Source organism: Triplophysa rosa, linkage group LG10, assembly GCF_024868665.1.
Source record: "Triplophysa rosa linkage group LG10, Trosa_1v2, whole genome shotgun sequence".
Classification (NCBI taxonomy): domain Eukaryota; kingdom Metazoa; phylum Chordata; class Actinopteri; order Cypriniformes; family Nemacheilidae; genus Triplophysa; species Triplophysa rosa.
The window spans coordinates 13,456,433-13,478,328 of record NC_079899.1 but is presented as its reverse complement, the minus strand read 5'-3'; the positions used below and the strand labels follow the sequence as shown (position 1 = coordinate 13,478,328).

General features: G+C 36.1%; 1 protein-coding gene across 1 annotated transcript in view; it reads right to left on the bottom strand.

Moving 5' to 3' along the window:
• The window catches only part of ltk (leukocyte receptor tyrosine kinase), a 49,652-nt gene extending 43,671 nt beyond the window's left edge, over nucleotides 1-5,981 (bottom strand). The window contains exon 1 of the mRNA XM_057344611.1: nucleotides 5,777-5,981. Coding sequence (XP_057200594.1) covers nucleotides 5,777-5,831 — 55 coding nt within the window. The 5' untranslated portion in view covers nucleotides 5,832-5,981. The remainder of the gene's footprint in view (nucleotides 1-5,776) is intronic.
• Between the last annotated feature and the right edge of the window lie 15,915 nt (nucleotides 5,982-21,896).

The following is a 21,896-nucleotide window of genomic DNA, read 5'->3' as shown; positions in this document are numbered from 1 at the left end:
CTTTTGATATATCTAATTCACTGTAAAGAAAAACGGTACAGTTTTAAAGGGGTCATATGCACAAATGAAAGTGTGGGAAGAAAAGATGCATTCTATCTAAAAGCGAATGCTCAACCAGACTTGCCTGAAACGCCTCGTGTAACCACACCCCGGCGAATCTACGTAACTTCGTAACATGATTTGACTAAGACTGCCCAAATCTACACATAGTTAAGGTGGTCGTGATTGTAAATCTCATTGTATTGCCTGTCAGTACAATTGCTTTGGAACCTGTTGTTCCGAATATGGTAAGAGGCGTTACATTTCCGTGAAATGCTTGCAGTATTTGACCAATCACTAATCACACTGGTGAACTGGCCAATCATAGCACACCTCGCTTTCAGAGCCATGAGTTTTGTAAAAAATCAGCGTGTTTCAGAGAGGCGGGGCAAAGAGGAGATACAAACATTAACGGTATGTGGAAAATACAACGTTTTTTAAACTTTAAATGGTGTATACACATTGCGTTACATCTAAAACAAACAATAATATTCGTTTTAGCCGTGCAATATGACTCCTTTAATAAAAATGCACAGGGAAATGACAAAATTCCACTCAGGTTCTTGCTCTCCTGAAATCAAAGTACATCCCAATGAATTAATGCAGTCTCTTCATGAATCCTCTATAAAAGCACATATGACATAAGTCACTGAGATGGTCTCTGTGTGATCAAAATGTGTGCCATGAATGACTGTATTAATGAATGAATGAATGAGTTATACCACTTGCGCTTTAAAAGGGGGAGGAGATCAAAATAAACTCTGGGTTTACCAAAGAAAACCCGCTCCCGACCAGGTTAGGTTCACAGAGTAAGTTACTATGGTTACTGACTCTGAGTACCTAAGTTACCTCTCCTTTAGAAACGGGCTTGAGTTACCCCGCTTTCTCGGGTTTGACATACCTCGCATTCTTAAACGGAAAACCCAGAGTTTCCCTCATTTCAGGGTTAATATACTCAGAGTTTTCACTAAACCTCCTTTCTGAAACAGGCCCCAGCTCACTTGCACTGTTTACACAGTAACGTTGTTGTCCTGTACCTTGAAGCCTTATAATAAAATTTACTTCCTATACGCCAACAGCTCCCTGTGCAGTTCTCAGGACTTTTGCTAGATGATTCCTTAAACTACATTGCTGCTGGCTGAAATTCTTATCCATTAGCTCTAGTTTCGCTCGTCTTGCCATAACTGCTAAAAACAGACTCAATGAGTGCATTTACATGAACAAGATAAATGTATATCTATCAAAAATCAGCTTATAAAAGAAATCTGTTTGTAGGTGTTTATACTGTAAGCATATCAATAAACCGGCTACGCAGAAAACCGCATTTACATGCAAGTTTGAGACTTGCTAGGTTCCTCACGTGCAGTGAGGTCACCATCGATAGTCTGTCTGTCTGTCTACTAGTAATTAAAAATGCTGCGGGAAATTGGTCAGAAGCTGTATTTTGATATCTCTTCTAATGACCGCAATACCTGCATATGCAACAATAGTTTTTCATTCTGCTTTTTCTACATCAACTGCATGATTCGAGAGCAGACTTTTATGCATTATTTCAGAAGTTCCCAAAGTAGGGGTCGGGATCGTGACCCCTGAGGTGATTATGTCACATTAGCAACCGCATTAGGTTAGGAGCAGCAAGTCAATTTACAGCACCACGTTACGCATTCCCATATGTGCACGCAGGTTATTTTTCAGGCTTTAAGTTTAGGATATTTTTATTTGTCAAAATGAAACGTTGGTTAATATCGACCAAAGACAACGTAGGGAGGCCAGCGGAGGAGGGCGGACAAGCGCTGCAGTCAGAAAGGCCATCGTCCTCAAGCACGAAAAGAGGCCGGCATTTGCATAAAGAGGACATCCATCAGCACTCGAATCAGTTTGATGAAATTTGACCATCTGTAGTAATAGTTCATGGTTTATGTATAACAACAAGTAAAATAATGAGTAAATGACTATAAAGTCATATGTTAGACTGTGTTCTTTTGTGTTGTCATTATGCACGTGTTTGGATTGACCTAATAAGTGCATGTGCGCAGTTGCATGCAATGTTTGTATACTTCTTTACCCACCTCCGAGGATAGTGGGGGTCTCGAGTCCCCGGCACTGTTATTTTGTGGGTCGCTGGGCTGAAAAGTTTGGGAATCCCTGCATTATTTTACTGTTACTTCCGTTTGAGACTTTTTCTATTGCGCTGTCAGACATGCGCACAAACAAAACTGGGAGAAAACAGGTAAAGGCGTTCTGTCACGATTCTCGTGGTGGAAGAACCCAAGCGCAGGCAAGCAGTGAAGGGGTTAACACAAGACTTTAATTTTGAACAACAAAACAGAAAACCAATACCCCACTATGGGGGAAAACAGAACTAAGGAATATATATAAAACAAAAGACTTCCCACGAGGGGGCAAAAATGAAAACAAGAACAATAAACTAAACTAAAGGACACGACCAAACGTCTTAAAACAAACACGACATGACAGGGTAGAAAACAAAACTCACAAAGGGAATCAGGGTAAACCAAACACGAAATCCACAAGCACATACAACGTAGTACACGCACAGAACACAGTACAATCCACGAGCACAAGACAAAGAAACAAGAGGGTATTTAAAGGGAAGACAAACGAGGGATAACGACACGGGGCAGGTGTGGGAAATCAAACACTTAGGGAAGGATAACGAGGAAACGAGAGGAATGGGGTCAATGACAAGACACTGGAGAGAACGTATATTATTGTCAAACGGACAATAATATGTTTCTCTCCACACATAACCAAAGACTTTGTCATGGCTCTGCTACAGGACCAAGAAAAACATGACTAAGGAAGCAGAGCCATGACACGTTCACATGCGACGCAAAATCAGAGTAATGGGCAAAAAAACTACCTCTGCCGAGCACGTTTTGCTTACGCCGTTTATGACCATTCCCCGATTAAACAAAATGTTTTACGTGTTGACCTTACTTGTTATCAGCTTAATCGGAGTAAGACGTGTGTGTCAATGTGTAGTTTCTTTGCACCTACCTGTAGACTGTAACACATGCTATAGCTTCAGTGATCAGCTGCATCCAGTTAATTATGTGACCTTATGTCTTTGTGGTTCAAATGACTACATAAGGATAGTCATAACCTGATTATGTAGCTGCTGTACTTCTGGCTCAGGCACATATAGTTATAATATGTCTTAAGTGAAGTGCTGGTGGGAATAATAATAAAATGTAGGTCTGACCTTGTCATCTAAGCTTAAACAATCAGAAATGTCGGGTGCAGTTTACATTAGAAACAACGTCCAATAGATTGCCCATCATCCATTCAATGACTCTTATGCAAATGGAACAAAACTGCCAAGGATTTGTTAATACGACAAGCTTTGATCTGATTGGTTTGGTATTACGCAATTTTTGTCATAAAGATCTAACTGGAAACAAAGTTCTTCTGAAGAATAAATAAGTATCAGGTCTCTGATGTCTGTGAAATAATCAGAGCGCATTACTCAGTTGGAAAGACTGAAATTCTAATCACACATCAAGTTTATACACACTTGTGTTGAAGTAATGTTTCAGGGTGTTCTGTACTGAGGCTGCAGACACCCACTGCTGCATTATTATCTCAATGAAATTTTTCAGATGACTGCCTACTATTTTTTCAGATAAACCCACCCTTAAACCCTGTGGTTTCTCACTTTACATGTTAATCATACGATTCCTTCCTACCCAAGTGGACGGTTCTTGGCCCAAAAAGCTGCAAAGAGCAGCAGACAAAAAAATCTACACAAGACTAACATTTTACTACTATTGTTCTCGCACTTCTATTGACAGCCGTTGACAGTTGTTAACAGTAATTGTCACCATAATACGTTTGGAATCGGAATAAGACATTTGAATAGTACTTTGCTTTGCTAAAGCCCAGATAGTAAAATGTCCTCAAAGCTCACTATAAGCTGACAGAGCAGACTCATAATACATTATATCTGAGAGATGTTCTCCATATTTAATGTGTATGTAACTGAAGCCACGCTAATGCTGTTTTATAATTTTTGTAGTTAATATTTGTGAGTGAATTAATTTGGCTCATAACATTCTTATGAAAAGATACATAAATGGATGGAAACTACAAATGGAATAATGAAGCTAAATATTCACATACGCCTTGGGTAACTTCAAAATGGGTTTCAGTTTTGCCTCAGTCCTGACATCTGTGCATTTAATCTTGCTAAAAGCAAAACCCAACAAAGAGAATTATGAAATGCAAAGTGAAAACTCTGATTATCTGTGTGTGCCAAAAAATATATATACTGTATATTAATAATTATATAAATACGTTGGACACTGACAAAAGAGCACAGTCCTACATAATGCGTGCATTGAATGCTAAATTGGCAGATTGGTGAACCCTGATAAGTTAGTTTATGGAAAATGGTGTACTATCCATCATAAACAAAAAAATCATGTGTTGACCATTAGAGGTGAAGTCTGTACACTGTTTTATCAAACTAGTTCTTGTCATATAAAATCATTATATAAATCATAAATTCATCATAAATCAACTCCCATCCTATAGACATTAAACACAAACATGCATGAACCCCACAATGATGAGGTCATTTTTTTAAGACTTCATGTTCCTGTAGCTCAGTTGGTAGAGCATTGTGTAACCAACACAAAGGTCATGGGTTCAATTCACAGGTAACGCACAATCGCACATAATAAAAAATGTGTGCCTAGTACACATCTGGTCTGTCTTAAGACCAGATCCTCTGGAGCTACACCTCAGTCTTCTATTGCATATTGCCAGAATAATAGAACAATATGTTTCTTCGGAGCAGTATATGTATTTAAACTGAGGCTATAGGTTCCTATTGCTTAACTGGTTGAACACTGCAATAGCAATGTCAAGGTCAAGAGTACCCAGAAAGCGATAAAAATGTGTACAATGGCTGCTTTAGCTTGCTTGACATAAAATGTTGGAAATAAGAGTAAATAACAGTAGAACAGACGTGCTATAACAAAAGTTGTCCTGCACAAAAATGATGCACAGGAGAATTGCAATGCCATTAATATTTAAATAATTTGATAAATAAATGTATAATGATGTGTAGAAATGTCATGAACCTCACAAAAAATCTACATTTTTATGAGCCTAAATGCAATCTATAGTGCTTCTAACATGTGGGGTTTTTTAAGAACGCTGGCATTAAACTTGATGTCTAGGAGCAAAACTCTACAGTCACCAAGGTTGCCAAGAAAAGCTGGATCCTATCATGCCTGCTCGTCCATTAGCTCATCTTTCCAGTCTATTCTAACTCTTTGGGTACTTTCTTTAATTAGTATGACAGCACACATTTGCCCAGCCTATGCTGATACATCAAGGGGTTTTATGTCCTGAATAAATTATCTTAACGGAGCGAAAATGTTGGAAATATGAAACACTGCACCATTTAAAATCGCTGTTCAGGTGAAATCTTTAAGGTTTATTAGTTTTAATAGTTATTTGGAAGCAGAAATAAACCACGTCTTGCTGAACAACACAACCCGCCTGTGAAAAGCGTTTCGTGGACTATTCAATTAAATCTGTTTGCCTGGTTAGATTTATTACACACATCTGTTCACTCGTATAAAAATATATTGGTTTCATGATCACAAGGCTGTATCAGGTGGACTGAATCAAAATGCCCGAAAGACTGAAACAAGCGGTTTATACGTTTCTACGTAAAATCCGGAAAGTCAGTTCGTAAACTCACCTGTAAAGATGAGAAATGCAAGTTTGACAGAAGTTTGTCCAGTAGCATAAACCATGGCTCCTTATAAAGGATCCTGGAGATAAAGTAATGTAAACCTAATCACTGTCCAGTTTTTTATTCCTTGAGCAGGAAAAAGGTTAACAATAATAAAGAAAGCGTCGTTTCGTAACCATCCAGTTGCTAGTTCGCGCCTTCTCGGCTTAACCGCTCGCGCACCAAAGCTTAATTTATTATGATGCTGATGCTGCAGCCTCGCTCTCTCTCTCTCTCTCTCTCTCTCTCTCTCTCTCTCTCTCACACACACACCATCCAACCTTTCCAGCTGAACTGACTCTCGGTCCTAATGCCCGTTAAGTCAAGTATTGGTCACATACTGTATTTACCTCATTGGTGAACTTCATGTCGCCAAACACATATTTTTCCACATTAGCTTTAAAATAAGTACGATCACACACAGTCACTTAATGAACATGATACAAATGGCCTACTAATATTTTTCTCCTATAGCTAAAAATACAAAAATGTCTAAAGTAACAATAACGTGAACTAGGCCTAGCCTTTATTTTGTAAACTTAACGATAAGGTTTCATAAAGTGTTCAACAAGTAGGCCTACTTTCAAGATATTGAATGACATTAATAGTCTTTGATGTTATCAGAGCACATAAATTACGTCTTTATTAGAAAGAGTGGTATAGGACAGAGATTCATATGTCACATTCAGAGATGTCATAGGACCCATATGATATCTCTATGACTGATGCATCATTTCTTTCTTAATGAGCTAATGTAATGAAATCTTGACACAATTAGTCTCTGTGCTCTAAAGAAACTGGATTTTCTCATCAATCTTTCCTTGCAAAACTGCTTGTTTCTCATAAAAAATATGGAGCACGTATGCTGTGGGCAAGACACCTGCTCATATTGCAATAATCAGATTTCTTTGTCTCATGATACAAATGTAATCATTTGAAATACACATGCAGAGAAATCTTTCCCAAGCTGCTGAAAAACAATACAGTCATAACATGAGTGTTCAGCACGGTATGAAAAATGAATATATATAAATTTAAATCAGCATGTGCTATGTGTTTAGCATCTAAATTACATATCGTTGTTGTTTTTGAGATGTTTCATATTTATACCAAGTGCTTTTACCAGAACTGGGAATTTTTGTGTTTCCAAGCATCATGTGACACAGCATGCGTGTGACACGAGTTTCTAATATAGAATTTAGAATTGCTTGTCATTCCTCAGAATAATGACGGGACATCTGGCATTTAACCTTTCAGTAAATAATTTACTTCCTGTCTTTGATGTTGTTCACAGAGCTGTCTTTATATTCACAGTTGCCCTGCATGAAACATCTCAGTTATTGTATTGCTGTGGGGGAAGATAAATATTATTTATATGTATATATAAAATGCATAGAAAAATATGAACTTATTTTTTATTCATTTCCAATCTGAAAGAATTGGAAAGGGGTACCTGTGTTGGAATGGGGTCCCCACTACAAGGATAATGTGACCTCCACATGACAACATTTGTCAATCACAGGATGGTCAGAAATTCAATCAGCTACTCAAATTAGTACAACATCATTATTTTTAATAGTCCAAATTAAACCGTTGTTTTGGGTTTTGTGACTCGCCCTCAAACTCTCATTTTATAAATAAAACATAGAGTTGAAAACTTAAGTCTGTCAGTATTCATTCTGTGTTCAAAACGTTTTATGTTTGATGTTGTAATTTACACCACAGTTTGTCATAATGGCAAATCTCACGTGTAAGCTTCGTAAGTTTCAAACCTGTATGACTTACTGTCTTCTGCCAAACACAAAAGGAGATATTTTGAAAGATGTTGGTAACAGAAAACCCTTGATCCCCATTGACTTGTATTGGTTTTGTCAATACAATAGAGGTCAATGGGGACCAACAGTTTTTGGTTACCAACATTTTTTAAATATCCTCTTCTGTGTTCTGCAGAAGACAGTCATACAGGTTTAAAATGACAACAGGGTGAGTAAATGATGACAGAATTTTCATTTTGAAGGTGAACTATTCCTTTAAGATGCCACTAACAGTCCTCTCATCAGCGTACATTCTCACACAGTCTGAAAACTTACCTACAATGTATAAAATATATAAGAACAGAACATAACATTGAGAAAGGAGTAAAAATGAACATAATATAAATATATTATGACATGAAATTCCTGTGATTTTCTAACTTCCCAAATAATGTCATTGATAGTGATGTGGGTCTGGCTGAACCTTCATGTGTTAGAGTAAAGTTAAACTTCAGTATTCAGCAGCATGTTTGAGATTAAAGCATGGTTCTCCTTTCAACACATTAAACAGCTCACTCATAACACCAGTATGTGCTTCAGAAATGTCCTTTGTGTGCAGTATAATGTATGCTGAAAGCTTTCAATCACTTGACCCTCTTCAAGCCATTTAACTGCCTGTTATGTACTCATCAGGGATTTTTCAAAGGGAAAAACAGGCATGCTTAATTCATAATACCAGTGAGCAGGAAGAAAAATTCAAAAGATTTGCCAAAAAGGTTTGTTCTGGTTAATAAAATTGTATTGACTTTCCTTTTCCCGCAGAACACAAAAGAAGATATTTTGAAGAAAGTTGGTCACCGAACAGTGGCGGCACCCATTCACTTCTATTGTATTGACACAAAACCAATGCAATGGGTGCCGTCGCTGCTCGGTTAACAACTATCTTCAAAATATCTTTTGTGGTCTGCCGAAGAAAGAAAGTCATAAAGGTTTGAAATGACAAGAGGGTGAGTAAATGATGAAAGAAATTTTCATTTTTGTGTGAACTATCACTTTAAGTTTTAGTTCTTCAGGTGTGTTGCATAGGCAGCCGATTTGGTTTTGAGGTACAGTATGAATCAAGTTTCTCCTCCACAAATTTAACAGATTGCATAACTCTAAATCAGAATTCAGCATGTTTATCCAAGTATCTAAAATGTCATCCATCTGGTCTTTTTTATTTTAGCTAGACCAGAACATACCCAAATGTGACATCTCACCAGGGGTCAATGATATTTCATATCCTCACTTGAATTCAGTGCCCTAAAGGATTCCCCAGTAAGAATGTGATATATGTGGATTGTTTGTAATAAGCCTGAGTCATTCCTATCATTTCAGTTATTACGTTTTATCGGCTCAGAAAGATCATAAAGCCAGCAGTGACAGCCAAATCTCAAGCCTAAACTTTCCATAAAGATCCATCATCAAAGAGGTCAGGAACACTTCTCCATTCATTTCATATTTGCTCTGGGCAGAAAAATTGTTTTCACACTTGAGAAAATAACTGAATGGCTAAAATGTATTTTATATGGAGACAAAGTGTGTTGACTGGCGTTTCATTTGACAGCATGTGGATGTTTATGTAACGTCTGCAAGAGATCTGGTCTCATCAAAAACAATTTCATGCCAAATGTTTTAAGCTCCAACAACAAAAACAATACATAAGAAAGGGAAACAATAAATGCTTGAAGCAAAAAGAACTGTTAGGACTGATAGTTTTGTAGATTTATAGTGAGGTGATTCAGACAAAAACTCAATTCTTCAGAAAGCTCCACATAATTCCTGAGAATTGGAGCATCTGTCATTCATAAACTCAACACAGCACACCACCTTGTGCGTTTGTAAATATTTCAGACTTAAAAGTGAAAATATTCACAACTTAAAGTGATAGTTCACCCAAAAATGCGAATTCATCATTTACTCCCCCTCTTGTCATTTCAAACCTTTATGACTTTCTTTCTTCTGCAGAACACAAAATAAGATATTTTGAAGAAAGTTGGTGACCAAACAGCAAACACACAGCACCCGTTCGTTTCTATTATATGGACACAAAACCAATGGAAGTGAATGGGGTCCAGTTAACAACATTTTTCAAAATATCTTCATACAGGTTAGAAATGACAAAAGGGTGAGTAAATGATGACAGAACTTATTTATTTTTGGGTGTACTATCCCTTTAAATATTCAACAACCAATAAAAAAGCATCAGTGTCAGCCCTGTGTAATACATTTTACTATGTTAAAACCCATTTGTTTTCTCCAAAATCAGGATAGAAAGTGTAAAAAAGTCTACACGTCTGATAATATGTAGAATGTTTTTGGAAAAGTGGTAAAACTTTGTCACTTTGGATTTTTGAAAACCTATCATGGGTACTAAATCTAAACTGATAAATCAGGTTGACAGTCCTTACACAGGTTTTAGTAAGTGTCTTGGTCAGTTTGGTTCCTTATGTATAATTAAATGTTGATCTCACAGGGAGCTGTCTGTGGGAGTGTCATCTTATTAAATATATGTCCCTTCATCACAACTGAGCTCATGCACATGCTTCACTCAGCACGTTACAAAGTCACGCACATACTTTACTAAGCACCTGCAAACTCACAACACATACTGTTTTCAATTTGGAGCTTCAATACAGTTTCCTTGAGCAAATAAAAAAAAATGCAAAAAGATTCTCTGCATACCTAAGAGGCATATGTAATGTCAGTGTTGTTATAAACAAACATTTGGCTGCACACAACACCCCATATATGCTGATTTAAACTAAACTTTATGTCCTTTCAGTGCTGTCTGTTTACAAAACAAATCCATTTAAAGGAATAGAATATTAGAAATTAAAGTTGTTTTGTGATACAGACATTGTTTTCCTGTAAAAGAATTCTTTTAGCTCAATTGAAATGTTTTGTATAGGTACAATTAAACATTTTTTAATGGAAGCTAAGTGCTTCAGTTTCCCTCATACAGCTCTTATTTGAGTTTGGAAAGTTGGAGATGCATTAGGTAGAATGAGAAATGCTGTCATAGCAGGACAGAAATATGATGTTCAGATGAATCAGAGTACTCAATGTGCTCATTTCAGAACACTTTAAAGCATATTTTGCCGTCAAAAGAGAAAAATATATAGATTTAGTAATGTAAAATATTTTAAACTATCCCAATTTACAGCACCCCATACAAAATTTTGCCATGCATCTGTAGGAGACACAAATAATTAAAAAACGTATGTTTATAAATACATTTAACGTATTACATATATGTCCATACATTCATCTGTTAAAACCAAAATGTACAAAATGTACAGCAGGCCATTATCACAAAATAAAGAAATAAAGACCCTAAAGCAAAGCAGCTAGTTGCACATTATCCCCTACAAATGTCCATATATAATGTTACTCGGATATCCTATCCTGCATGCTATCAGAAGAAAAGTCCAATAAAAAGATGACAATTTATGGTGGCACATGAGTTACCCCTTCCCTCCGATACCCCCCCACCCGCAGACAATCGCTAACTTAAACTAAGTGTATGAATAGAAATATTGCATAATGAGACAAACTTTTATTGTTTTTCTGTCAACGCTGCACACAAATAGAACACTCCATTTAGAACAATAAATAAACAAAAAGATATCTTTGATCGTTCTAAAATATTCATGCACTATTATTTTTCGAAAGCACAAGCAAGTAAATGTACACTGTTTACAGCCACTGGGCTAATAATATGCATGAAAACACATATGCTTTTCATTTTTAATAAAAACAGTCCGCATTAGGATTTAAATAATCCATACAAGAACACTAACTACTTAATAAGTTCAATAAATGTAAAACATTTAAATCGCACGACAACTTGCCTTAACCCAATACAAATAAAATGATTTTTTACCATTTGGCACAATCTAATTCTAATTTCCAATCCCTTCATTAATGTTGTTGTGGACTGTGGTTTATTGTGTTTACTGTTTATTCTTAGCTCCTTGCAAATACATGATGATACATGATTTTAGTTTAAAAAAATCTTTCTAATAAAGGGGGTTTTTAACATATTAAATAAAGCTGTGATATATTGGTTCCAGTTCCCTCATGGAAGAAGAGGTCAAGGGTTGGCAGATATTTATCAACCTCCTTTCAACTAAGTTGGACATTTACATCAATAGTTGGTAATTAGCGGTTAAACATGCTGATCAGTGCAGTGACCTGTTAGAAATGAGTTTAATGCAAAGAAACATCAATTGAACGATATCCAGCTAGATGCTTCATTAATTCTCTCTGTGAATCATCAGTATCCCTAAGAGTTTAAGACTCAACAAGCAACAAAACAAAACAAATCAGCTTCTCACAATATTTGTGGTCTAACTTTGTGGTAAAGAATTTTCTGGATTTTGATTTCTACCTCTTTTGTTTCTGCTCGAGGAAAGACTCTGTAACTTAAATGCTCTGATTGATCATGTGTATCAGAAATGTTCATTTAGTAATGAGTATATTAATGAGATTTAAAATCAGGTACGTGGTATGTTGAAATGTTATTTGGCTTTGCAGGGACTCAGCACATGACCGGAGCCAAATCACATCTATTAAAGTAATGAGCTTCGTAAAGAGCACAGAACTAAACATTGTATGGCTGGCATCAGCAGCACCGCAGTAAAACTTTGATAAGGATATATCTCTACCTAGCAACATACATTAGATGAACAGTTGACATTGAATGGTTTAATTGTTATATTTATCAACTCTATACAATTAAATTATTAAGTAATAAAGTTAATAAAGTATTGGTTATTGTTTATTTTATTTCAACTTTGTAGGCAACAGCAAATACAATATTGTGGTGATACATTTTACTGGATATTTTTGGTTATTTAAAGGTTAAATTCCTTTTCTCAACGGCCCTATATTGTAAATATTAAATTCATGTGTGAGCTGTTTTTAATAACAAAACCATTTTAGCAGATCCTTGTTTCCTCTTTGAAAAAGTTTCACATATCAAGTGTAACTAACTTAATGGATTCAATGTGTCTTAGCATTAGTAAAAGCTATTAAGAGTATTAAACCTGACATGTATTATGCACACCCTGGAATCACCTCAGGAAATAATCATTGAACTTGTGAACTTATGGAAATAATTATTGTTTTTATAATAATTAGGCATGTCAATACATTTTTGTTGTTTCTTTATATTATAGTATGGTCTGGCTTAATGACGATTCAGAAAAAGTAATGTTTTTTTAGTGGTTTAAAAGCTATTCCAGCACAGAGGATTTAGCTACAGTTGTATCTGTAAGGAACAATAGTTTAGTTTTATCTGGTAAAATTAAATTTCTGCTTTGACCTCAGACCTGGCAACACATGAACTATAGATTACAGGGGGACAGCTTAGTTGTTGAAATATGTAATTAAATATGTACATAAAATGTTTTTTATTAGGTTTAACAAAGTAAAATTAAAAAGTAAAAATCTAAAGTATAAAGTTAAAATGTTTTCATGCATTCAATCAGGTGATTGGGAATCACTGTATAGACCAAATTAAAACATACATTACAGTAGAAGGATATAAATGCATTTATAATTAAAGGAAAATTTCTTAAAGGAGCAACGTGGAGATTTTAGTGGCATCTAGCGGTGTGGTTGCAAATTGCAACCAACGGCTTACTCCAACCCTAAATTTCAAAGCACTATGACAACGGACACAGAACTAAAATGCTGTTACGTTTTCGCTTCTTTGCCAAAGGTGTTTATGAAATTGTCCGTTTAGGGATTATGTAGAAACAACATAAGTAAGGGGACCCGCGGTGTATGTAGATAGAAATAGCTATTTTTAAGGTGATAAAAACATAACGCTTCATTATGTAAGGTCTTTACATACCTCTGAAGACATAGTTACTGTATATTGCATTTCTGTCAATAGATCTGCCAAAAAATTACACATTGGACCTTTAAAATATCTTTTTCAAAAATAAAAATTGCATCATTATTTATCCAACTTGTCATGCAAAACCTATAACTTCCTTTTGACTTTTCTAGGAGTCCATGGGAGTAGCTATAGTGGCAAATTCATTATTTTCTTTAAAAAAAATCCTACACATTACTTTTAGGGTAATTACGATATTTTTAATGGAAGACAAGATAAAAATGCTGATAAGGAAAATAGTTGTTTGCAGTGAATATGGCACACATACCCAGTCCTAATCCCCATTCACTTTCATTTAACTGTATGGAAAACAAAGTGATTGAGTATGAATAACAATAATGTTTGCATTTTGGGGTAAATTATTCTTTAAAATGAATAAATATCTCAATTATAAATGTATTTCCTTTCCTTAGTGCTGTGAAATGATCAACAAAAATGATCTTTCTTTTGCCTTGATCTAACAGCATTTCTTTTTCAATAAAGGTACTGTTCCCCAAAGCTGACATGCTTTACAACAATAATAATAAAAAGTCTTTCAAATTTACCTTGAAGTTTATTATCTCAAGTAATCTGAGAATTTAAAAAAATCGAACCAGCCTCCCACACAAGCAGATATATGGGAGTCACATTCTCACCCTGTACATTAACATGTATTTTTGTTGGCAGTGATGCATAAGGAACATGGAGTGAATTATGTTGATCAACGTTATGGACCTCAGGCTAATAACTCCGGCATATTCAAAGCTTGCCAATAATGTCTGCTGCGAGTTTAGAGGATTTTTACAGGGTGGGACCGCTAATGGAAGTAGTTGGGAAAAGAAACAGGTGTGCCCCATTATTATGTGTCTGCATTACTTCTACAACCTGGAAAGAATACATGATGTTAATGTTACAGAATTATTTGTGAGTCTCAGGTGCGTTCTGTGCTTTTGAAAGGATTTGGTACGTGTAAACGACTTGACTTTCTCAGCTGCGATCTCATAATATTCTCAAATTTTGACATGTTCCTTGCACATAATCCTGGAATTCAAGCTGGGAGACATCTACAACACGCCTTGGATGAGGTCTAGATGTGTTCTAAATCTCTCTGGTCAACCTAAATTGTTTGTGGAGAAATAAACATATTTAGTACATGATATCAATAAAAAACCTGTATAATACCTTTTTGGGTTGATATATAAAACACACACACACACACACACACACACACAAAATATGCACATATAAAACTATTGTCACCATTCCCAGTTCCACTATATCATTATTTCTGCAAATCCATTTTGTGAAAAAAAAAACATGATCGCTCCATTACATTCTTTCCGATAAAGTCTTCAAACTTTGCTGTCATAGTTAAATCAAAACAGCAATACTGTGAAATGTTCACAGATCACCAACTCTTTTCTTTCTATTCACACAATTCATTCATAATTTCTCCCTTGGTACTGCAAAAGATCACACAACAGCGTCTTTCCTGATTGCCCGTGGCTGGTTTCATGTTCTCACAAAGAACTCAATCAGGCATGATGGAAAGAGAGTTGGGAAGGCACCATGGGATGCTGCACAGCTGGAATGTCCCTGCAGCTCACATGAATAACAGGAAATAGAGACACCAGCCAGCATCTGGAGTGAGAGAAAGGACAATGGAGAGAAAGAGAGAAAGGTCCTCTGACACACCATGCTTCATTTCTTGGCACTGTCGAAACACACAATGTGCTGTCAGAACATCTAACTCGTGACCCTTCGTGGAATAAGATCTGCCACTAGAATGACGAGAAAGGACAGGTTGAAGATTTTCTCTTGGACTGGGCGAGCTTCCAGTGGCAGCTGACATAACATAAACCCTTCCATTTCTTTCTCCTTTTTACAAAAGTTATCTCTTCATAAGAAATTGCACTGCATGGGAGCCTTCGTTCTTATTTTATTAACCAGATATATACAGCATAAGTTCATGAGATAAGAATTCAAGAATGAGATAATGAATAATTTCATAGCATGTTTCACATGACCGTTTTATACATCCTGATCTTCATCTGGCACAACTAGCGCTCTACGGTATCTATCTGTCCGTTTACAGGCAATTTACAGACAGAGAGGTCTCTTTCCCCATAGTCACTTCTGATTAGCCCAGAAACTCCGGGGGTCCGTTGTGAGACAAGCCAGCCGGAACCACTAATTGTAAACCTCGGTCCACTAATTCCAAAGGCATGATCTTCCCCTGAGCAAGCCTGATAAAAATACGATTGCGTGCGGGATCGATAGCGGTTGCCTAGAGATGCATTGGCTGGCCGAGGGACTTGATCGTTGCATCTACCGATGCCATTTTTCCTTTTCATTACCCTGCATTAGCGTCCCGCCCGGAGGCTTGATCTAACACGCAGGGGGAGGATAACAAAGGACAACCGTGTTAAACAATTATCCAATCAAAAGGCTTTTGTCCTAAATAATTGACCGTGTATTGACTTGGCTAACATGATGGGGGCTGATCTGCATCATTGGAGCACATCAGGTTCTACAAAGTTAACTGATGCTGATGGTGCCTTTTTTGTAATTCAAATACTGAAATTCATACCGAACACAAACCAGCTGTTATTATCTCTGCTATTTGGCAGCATGGGCATTTTTATATTGATGGGTGTGATTATTTTGCTCCAAGATGTTTTTATGTACAAATGGGGCAAAAATGTTTAAAGTGTGTATGAAGAAAAAAACACAAAGGGAGAAAATATGAATCATCACAGGTGTTTTCAGAGCAACAGAAATAAACCATAAGTGCTCTCAATTGGCTTGCTCCTATGGGTGACAATTCCATATTGTTTATTGTGCTATAGGATGTTTTATTATAGCTCCACTTTACCCAGTAATTTCTCGGTTGCTAAAAGCCATTCCATCCATTATCTTAATTTTCGGATGCATGTGCGTGCTTGCACTGTGGTAAAAAATGCAAAGTGCGTGCACAGATAAAAAACTTAAAATTGCAATAAGAAACAGTAAATGGAACAGATATGTGTTGTGGATTAGCTATACAGACCATTTTGGTTAACAAAAGATTAACAAAATCAGCAGACTAACAAGACACCTCAAAATGTGACAAATGTGCTTATTCTGAAATCTACAGATAAATACAGGCTGTATATGTTCTTTAAGTCATGAAGCTTTATTTATAAACATTGTGCAATTACAACAGTGTGAAATACACACTCACCTTCTACACACTGGTTTCTATATGTTGCTATTCTGCCCAAAATAAACCTAAAGATTGTAAAAACCATCATAAGTAATTTAAATTGTTAACATGTAAACTAAAAACTTATCGCGTGCCTAATAATTTGAAAAACTGGCTATTTTGGATCGTAATTTTCACCGTAACTCAATGGCGCCCTCTGTCAGTTGGGCATTCCAAGATGGCGGCGTGATCGCTTCCGGTGGCTTCTCCTCCTGCCGTTGGTTTAGCGTTCTAGGCGTCGATTGCAGAATTGAAATAGATTTTAGATCCCCAACTAGGGCTGTCACGATTATTAAATAATCGTCTCATCGCAATTGCTTGGCCTCGTCGCGATGGTTTCAGATCATCGCAATTATTGCACATCTCTATAGAAGACACTAGGGGGAGCTGTAGTGCATCTGCATATTGTATATTTTAGTGTATTTATTGTAACTAAAGCATTGTAATACTTGTAAAATGTACCACCACATCACAATCAAAACTAAAGCATATACCATAAAAATAACCTGCAGTACAATTTAATATTATTTCAGTGTGAAAACCAGTCTACCAAAATTTCATTAACATAGAAGTAAACTTTTATTGTAGTCTTGCAAGTGAGAAAAAAAACAGACTAGAAACATTTCTATGACTGTAAGCATATCAATGGTGGCTTCACTCCTGATCAATTTACTTAATTTACAAGTATTTGGCGGTTGTATTATTGACAGGTAAAAGCCTAAACCTTAAATAAACCAACATTTTCGATGTATTTCCAAGAAAAAAAAATTATTTTTTATATTCAGAACAATATGGTCGTTTCAAAGCTGAATCAAAAATGTTTGAGAATTAAATGTCAAAGCTCTAAAACAGACAATTAATCACCATAATCACCAAAGCCCTAAAACAGACAATTAATCGCCATAATCGCAATGATTTACTAGACAATTAATCGTCAGCCAAATTTCATAATCGTGACAGCCCTACCCCCAACCCTATCATTGAGATATGTGAAGTTAGCTTGTCGTCATTACACGTGTAGTTTTTTCATCTATACATGTCCAAAGTCTAATGCGACCTATCTTGGACAAATACACTCAAAATATTTAATGTTTAATTGTTTAGCCTCAGAAGACATTTATTAGCCATATGAATTAAGTTTCAAGATGCGATATTACACTTTTTTGTTCTTACGAAAATTAACCATGGTTGTAATACAGTTAAAACCAAAAAACCCATGGTTACATAAAACCATGGTTACCACAAAATAACACAAAAGGTCACGGTGAGCCCCATTTACTAGAATTACCTCCTATGAATGTGAAAATGGTGCCCTATTCCTCGCAGCAGTTAAAGGAGTTCATACAATCCGATCTCTTTCGGGCAAGCAAATTCTCAGAGCTGTCTTTGTAGGCAACACTTCATCATCATGCTTGTTATCTACATGATAAATAATGAAAACACCACAAACTACAGAAGAAGAGGGGAAAAGAGGAGGCTGCAGCACATTTGGATTCTAGAGAGCATCATGCTTTTGCGAGTTCTCCACAGCTCATTATTGAACACGCGCTCGTGAGGTTCAAACGTTACGGGTGTGCGTCAACCACCATCAAGGGATTGAGACATCTTTATTCAACTATGCAAGATCTATCGATGAGTCCGGCTCCATGCTGGGCTGCCAGTAATGCAAGCTATAAAGTTAACAATATTTGGCAGTGTTTCAGAAAGTAATGACGCACAGAGCTATACACTTCACTTTTAGGCCAGTCTCTGGTCAAAAGCTCTACAGACAAAGTGAGTCACATGGTAAAGAAACCTAAATAAGTCAAATGGAGTTTACGAGAAACCGTATGTTCAGGGTAGTAGAAATCTGCTGGTAATTGCATTATTGTAGCTAGCTGAATAACAGCATTGAGGAGCAGACCTACTTTTAATTTGATGTCATTATCTGCTTAACCCTTTTGTACTGTTAGGGGCTGGAGAGACCCCAAGGGTGTTTTGACAAACAAGCTCAACATTTAACTTCTATCTTCTATAAGATATCTTAAACTCTTCTTGATAAAATTGTTTATAAAAATGTTCCAAATTTCATGATGAACAACAATAATGTTTATAGAGTCCCAAAGACAACAGTTAGAATACAGGGTCATATTTGATGCTTAATACGGTTGCGTTCATAGGGTATTCTATGCGAGTTGTGAAGCGCAAGGCTGACCATGTGACACGACAGCATTATATATTTTTAAATACATAATTAAAATAAGTAATTTTGCAACAAGTAAACAATGCTGGTCCTGAAGCACGTTCCGTTTCATTTTTTTCACATATATATGATTCTTAAATATACCATTTCGGTTCAGTAAAGGAAAACAGGAAGTGGATATTTTTGTTTATATCTTGCAAAATATTTGGTAGAATTCATCATCATCACCATTGTGGCTTGTCATAATATATAATTATTTCTTGTATATTATTTCATCAGCAAAATAATGACTTAACAGCGTTTTAAAATAGTGTCATTGTATATTAGCACATCCCAATTGGAGACCTTTGCATCTGCAGGGTTTCTTAGTTTAGTGATGCTTAAGGAGTCCGTTCATGAACTGCTCTCAGCAGGCGATCGCTTTAAGTACCCCTTTCTCAAATGTCACGTATCCACTCTTACATAACATATGGCCTTTTCGAGGGCTCTTTTAATTATCTCGCATCAGCATTTGTAGATAGTGGCAATACATCCATGTGGCCTGCTGTTGTGTGCTAAAGTCCATACAGCCTGCTATGAATGGCTAACTGTAACACCAATAAACTATTGCCAAAATCTCTCAATACAATGCGGTTAGATTTATGGAGGCAGTGAGTAATACTCTCGCTGATCTCAAGGGAGAAAGGGAGACTACGGTTTATACAGACATTATTCTCTTTTGACAGAGTGCATAAATCAATACATTGTAAGTGAAGCACAAAACAGAAACTCCCAGCAACGTTCGTCTTAAGAAAACGTAAATATACAAATACAAACGGAACACAAGATCTCTTCATGACTGAGTATTCCACAAATCAAACATCCATCAAACAGAAGCTGTCTGAAATCACAAAGGACTATTGCTTTACTGTCGGTAACAGAACAATCGCGGTGCCCATTGACTTCTATATTATATGCCAATGCAAGTCAATGGGTACCGCCAACATTCTTGATGTTCGGTTGCCAACATTCTTCTAAATATCTTCTTTTGTGTTCTGCAGAAGAAAGAAAGTCATACAGGTTTGAAATGACATGAGGGTGAGTAAATTTTCACTTTAAGAGTCATGTCAACAGAGAATAAGAGCATTAAATTCACTCTGACTCTGGGACGTTCCACAGAGGAAGAAAAGTTGGACTGACTTGATGTTTTGGGCGTTTCATCATTAGCTAAAACTCTTTGGATAATGAGCCAAGATGGACACTAAGTGGGATATAAGCAGACAACAAGGCGTACCAAAGGAAAAAATAAATTTTCACCAATGACTACTTTGACTTGGTCATTACACATTTCTAGATGAAAAGGATTTTGTTTCTTTACGGTATTGCTTGACACTTCACTTCGTGGATATCTTACTGAATCTCTGTCCACGTGTGGTTCAACTCAAGTTTGTTGGCAGGAACAGACTGTCTCATTGCTCAATAGAGACATGTTATCTTCTCTGCCCAAAAAGGAAAAAATATGCATCTTGAATATATTTTTCTTTTGAGAGTGTATGACATGAACCAGATTGCTACATCTAACTTTAATTTAAAATATGGATGACTATGGCAACGTCACTGCAAGCAAACCTACAGACATCCGGCAAATTTCTCCCCTGTGCTTGTTTTTAGTCCGCGCTCGACATGCTTCTAACTCAATGAGGGTATTGTCAGGGGCTTGAAAACTTGGCCAGAGCACCATGTCCCCCGTCTAATATAATCACTGAATTACAATCCCAGATAATAACATTATGACCTGGTGACATCAATTTAGTCTCTTTAAGCTTGACCTCTCCACTCCTTATATCTCCAATCCCTATATGCCCCCACTGTTTTCAGTATAATTAAAACTAATAATGAAAGGAAAGAGAGGTATATGCAGAATGCTTTTACAGATTTGAGTTGAGTTTGGACTTCTGAGCCAATGCAAAGCACAACAAGAGTAGTTTGAGGAAAAATCAGTACACAGGAGGTCATCCTAGTGACAACCAAGGGCACACTGTCAGAGAAAGATTGAGTGGGAAAAACAGTAGGCCTGTGTAACCACACAACAGGGGAAGGACATTCAAGAGTGTTATGGATGCCTGTGGGCAAGATGTAAATATCATTCACTACCAATAATAAAGTTAGAAGCACATCTGGGCTATCACCATAAATTTGGTATAAAGCCATGGGCACTGTTAAAAATTACACAGAAACCTTATTTTAGCGCATTCAGTGTCAATTAAAGACACACAAAAGAATCTGCTGTGTATGATTTCAAGCATATCATGAAGATGGCTAAAAAAACACTAACTTATTAAATGATAGATAAATACTTAAAACTCTAAAAATATTTGGCTACAATTTAGTTTAAAAGTCAACTTTAGATATTATAATGTAACTTTGCAACTACATGTTAAATAACTCTTAAAAAAAAAATTAAGATTCAAAGTAAAAAAAGTCAAATATCTAAAATAAAGCTTTCAAAATATAGTGTTACTAAATAAAAGAAATGTGATGAAAGGTTACATTATTCACAAACTTCTGCTCTAAATAATTACATTAGCATTTATTTTGTCATGTTACAGACGTATTCAAACCGTATTTAGATTTTACAAACGTACGTTTTTGTTGCGTGGAGAAATTGTGTGAAGCTTTAGCTATTTATGATTTTGTGGAGATGTGAAAGTAATCCTGTATTTTGACAATATTCAAAATCTGTAAATATTTACAGTATTGATAATTCGGTAACACTTTACAATAAGGTTCTATTAGTTAACATTAGTAAATGCATTAGCTAACATTAGCTAACAATGAACAGTTTAGTTTTTCAGCATTTATTAATCCTTGTTAATGGTGTATATATAATCCACACTCTCAAAGTGTGGATTATATAAACACTGTGAGAGTTAATTTGACCCTTTTTAACTCTGGCGATTTTGCTGTGTGTCAATACAGTTATTCATGTTATTTCATGTTGC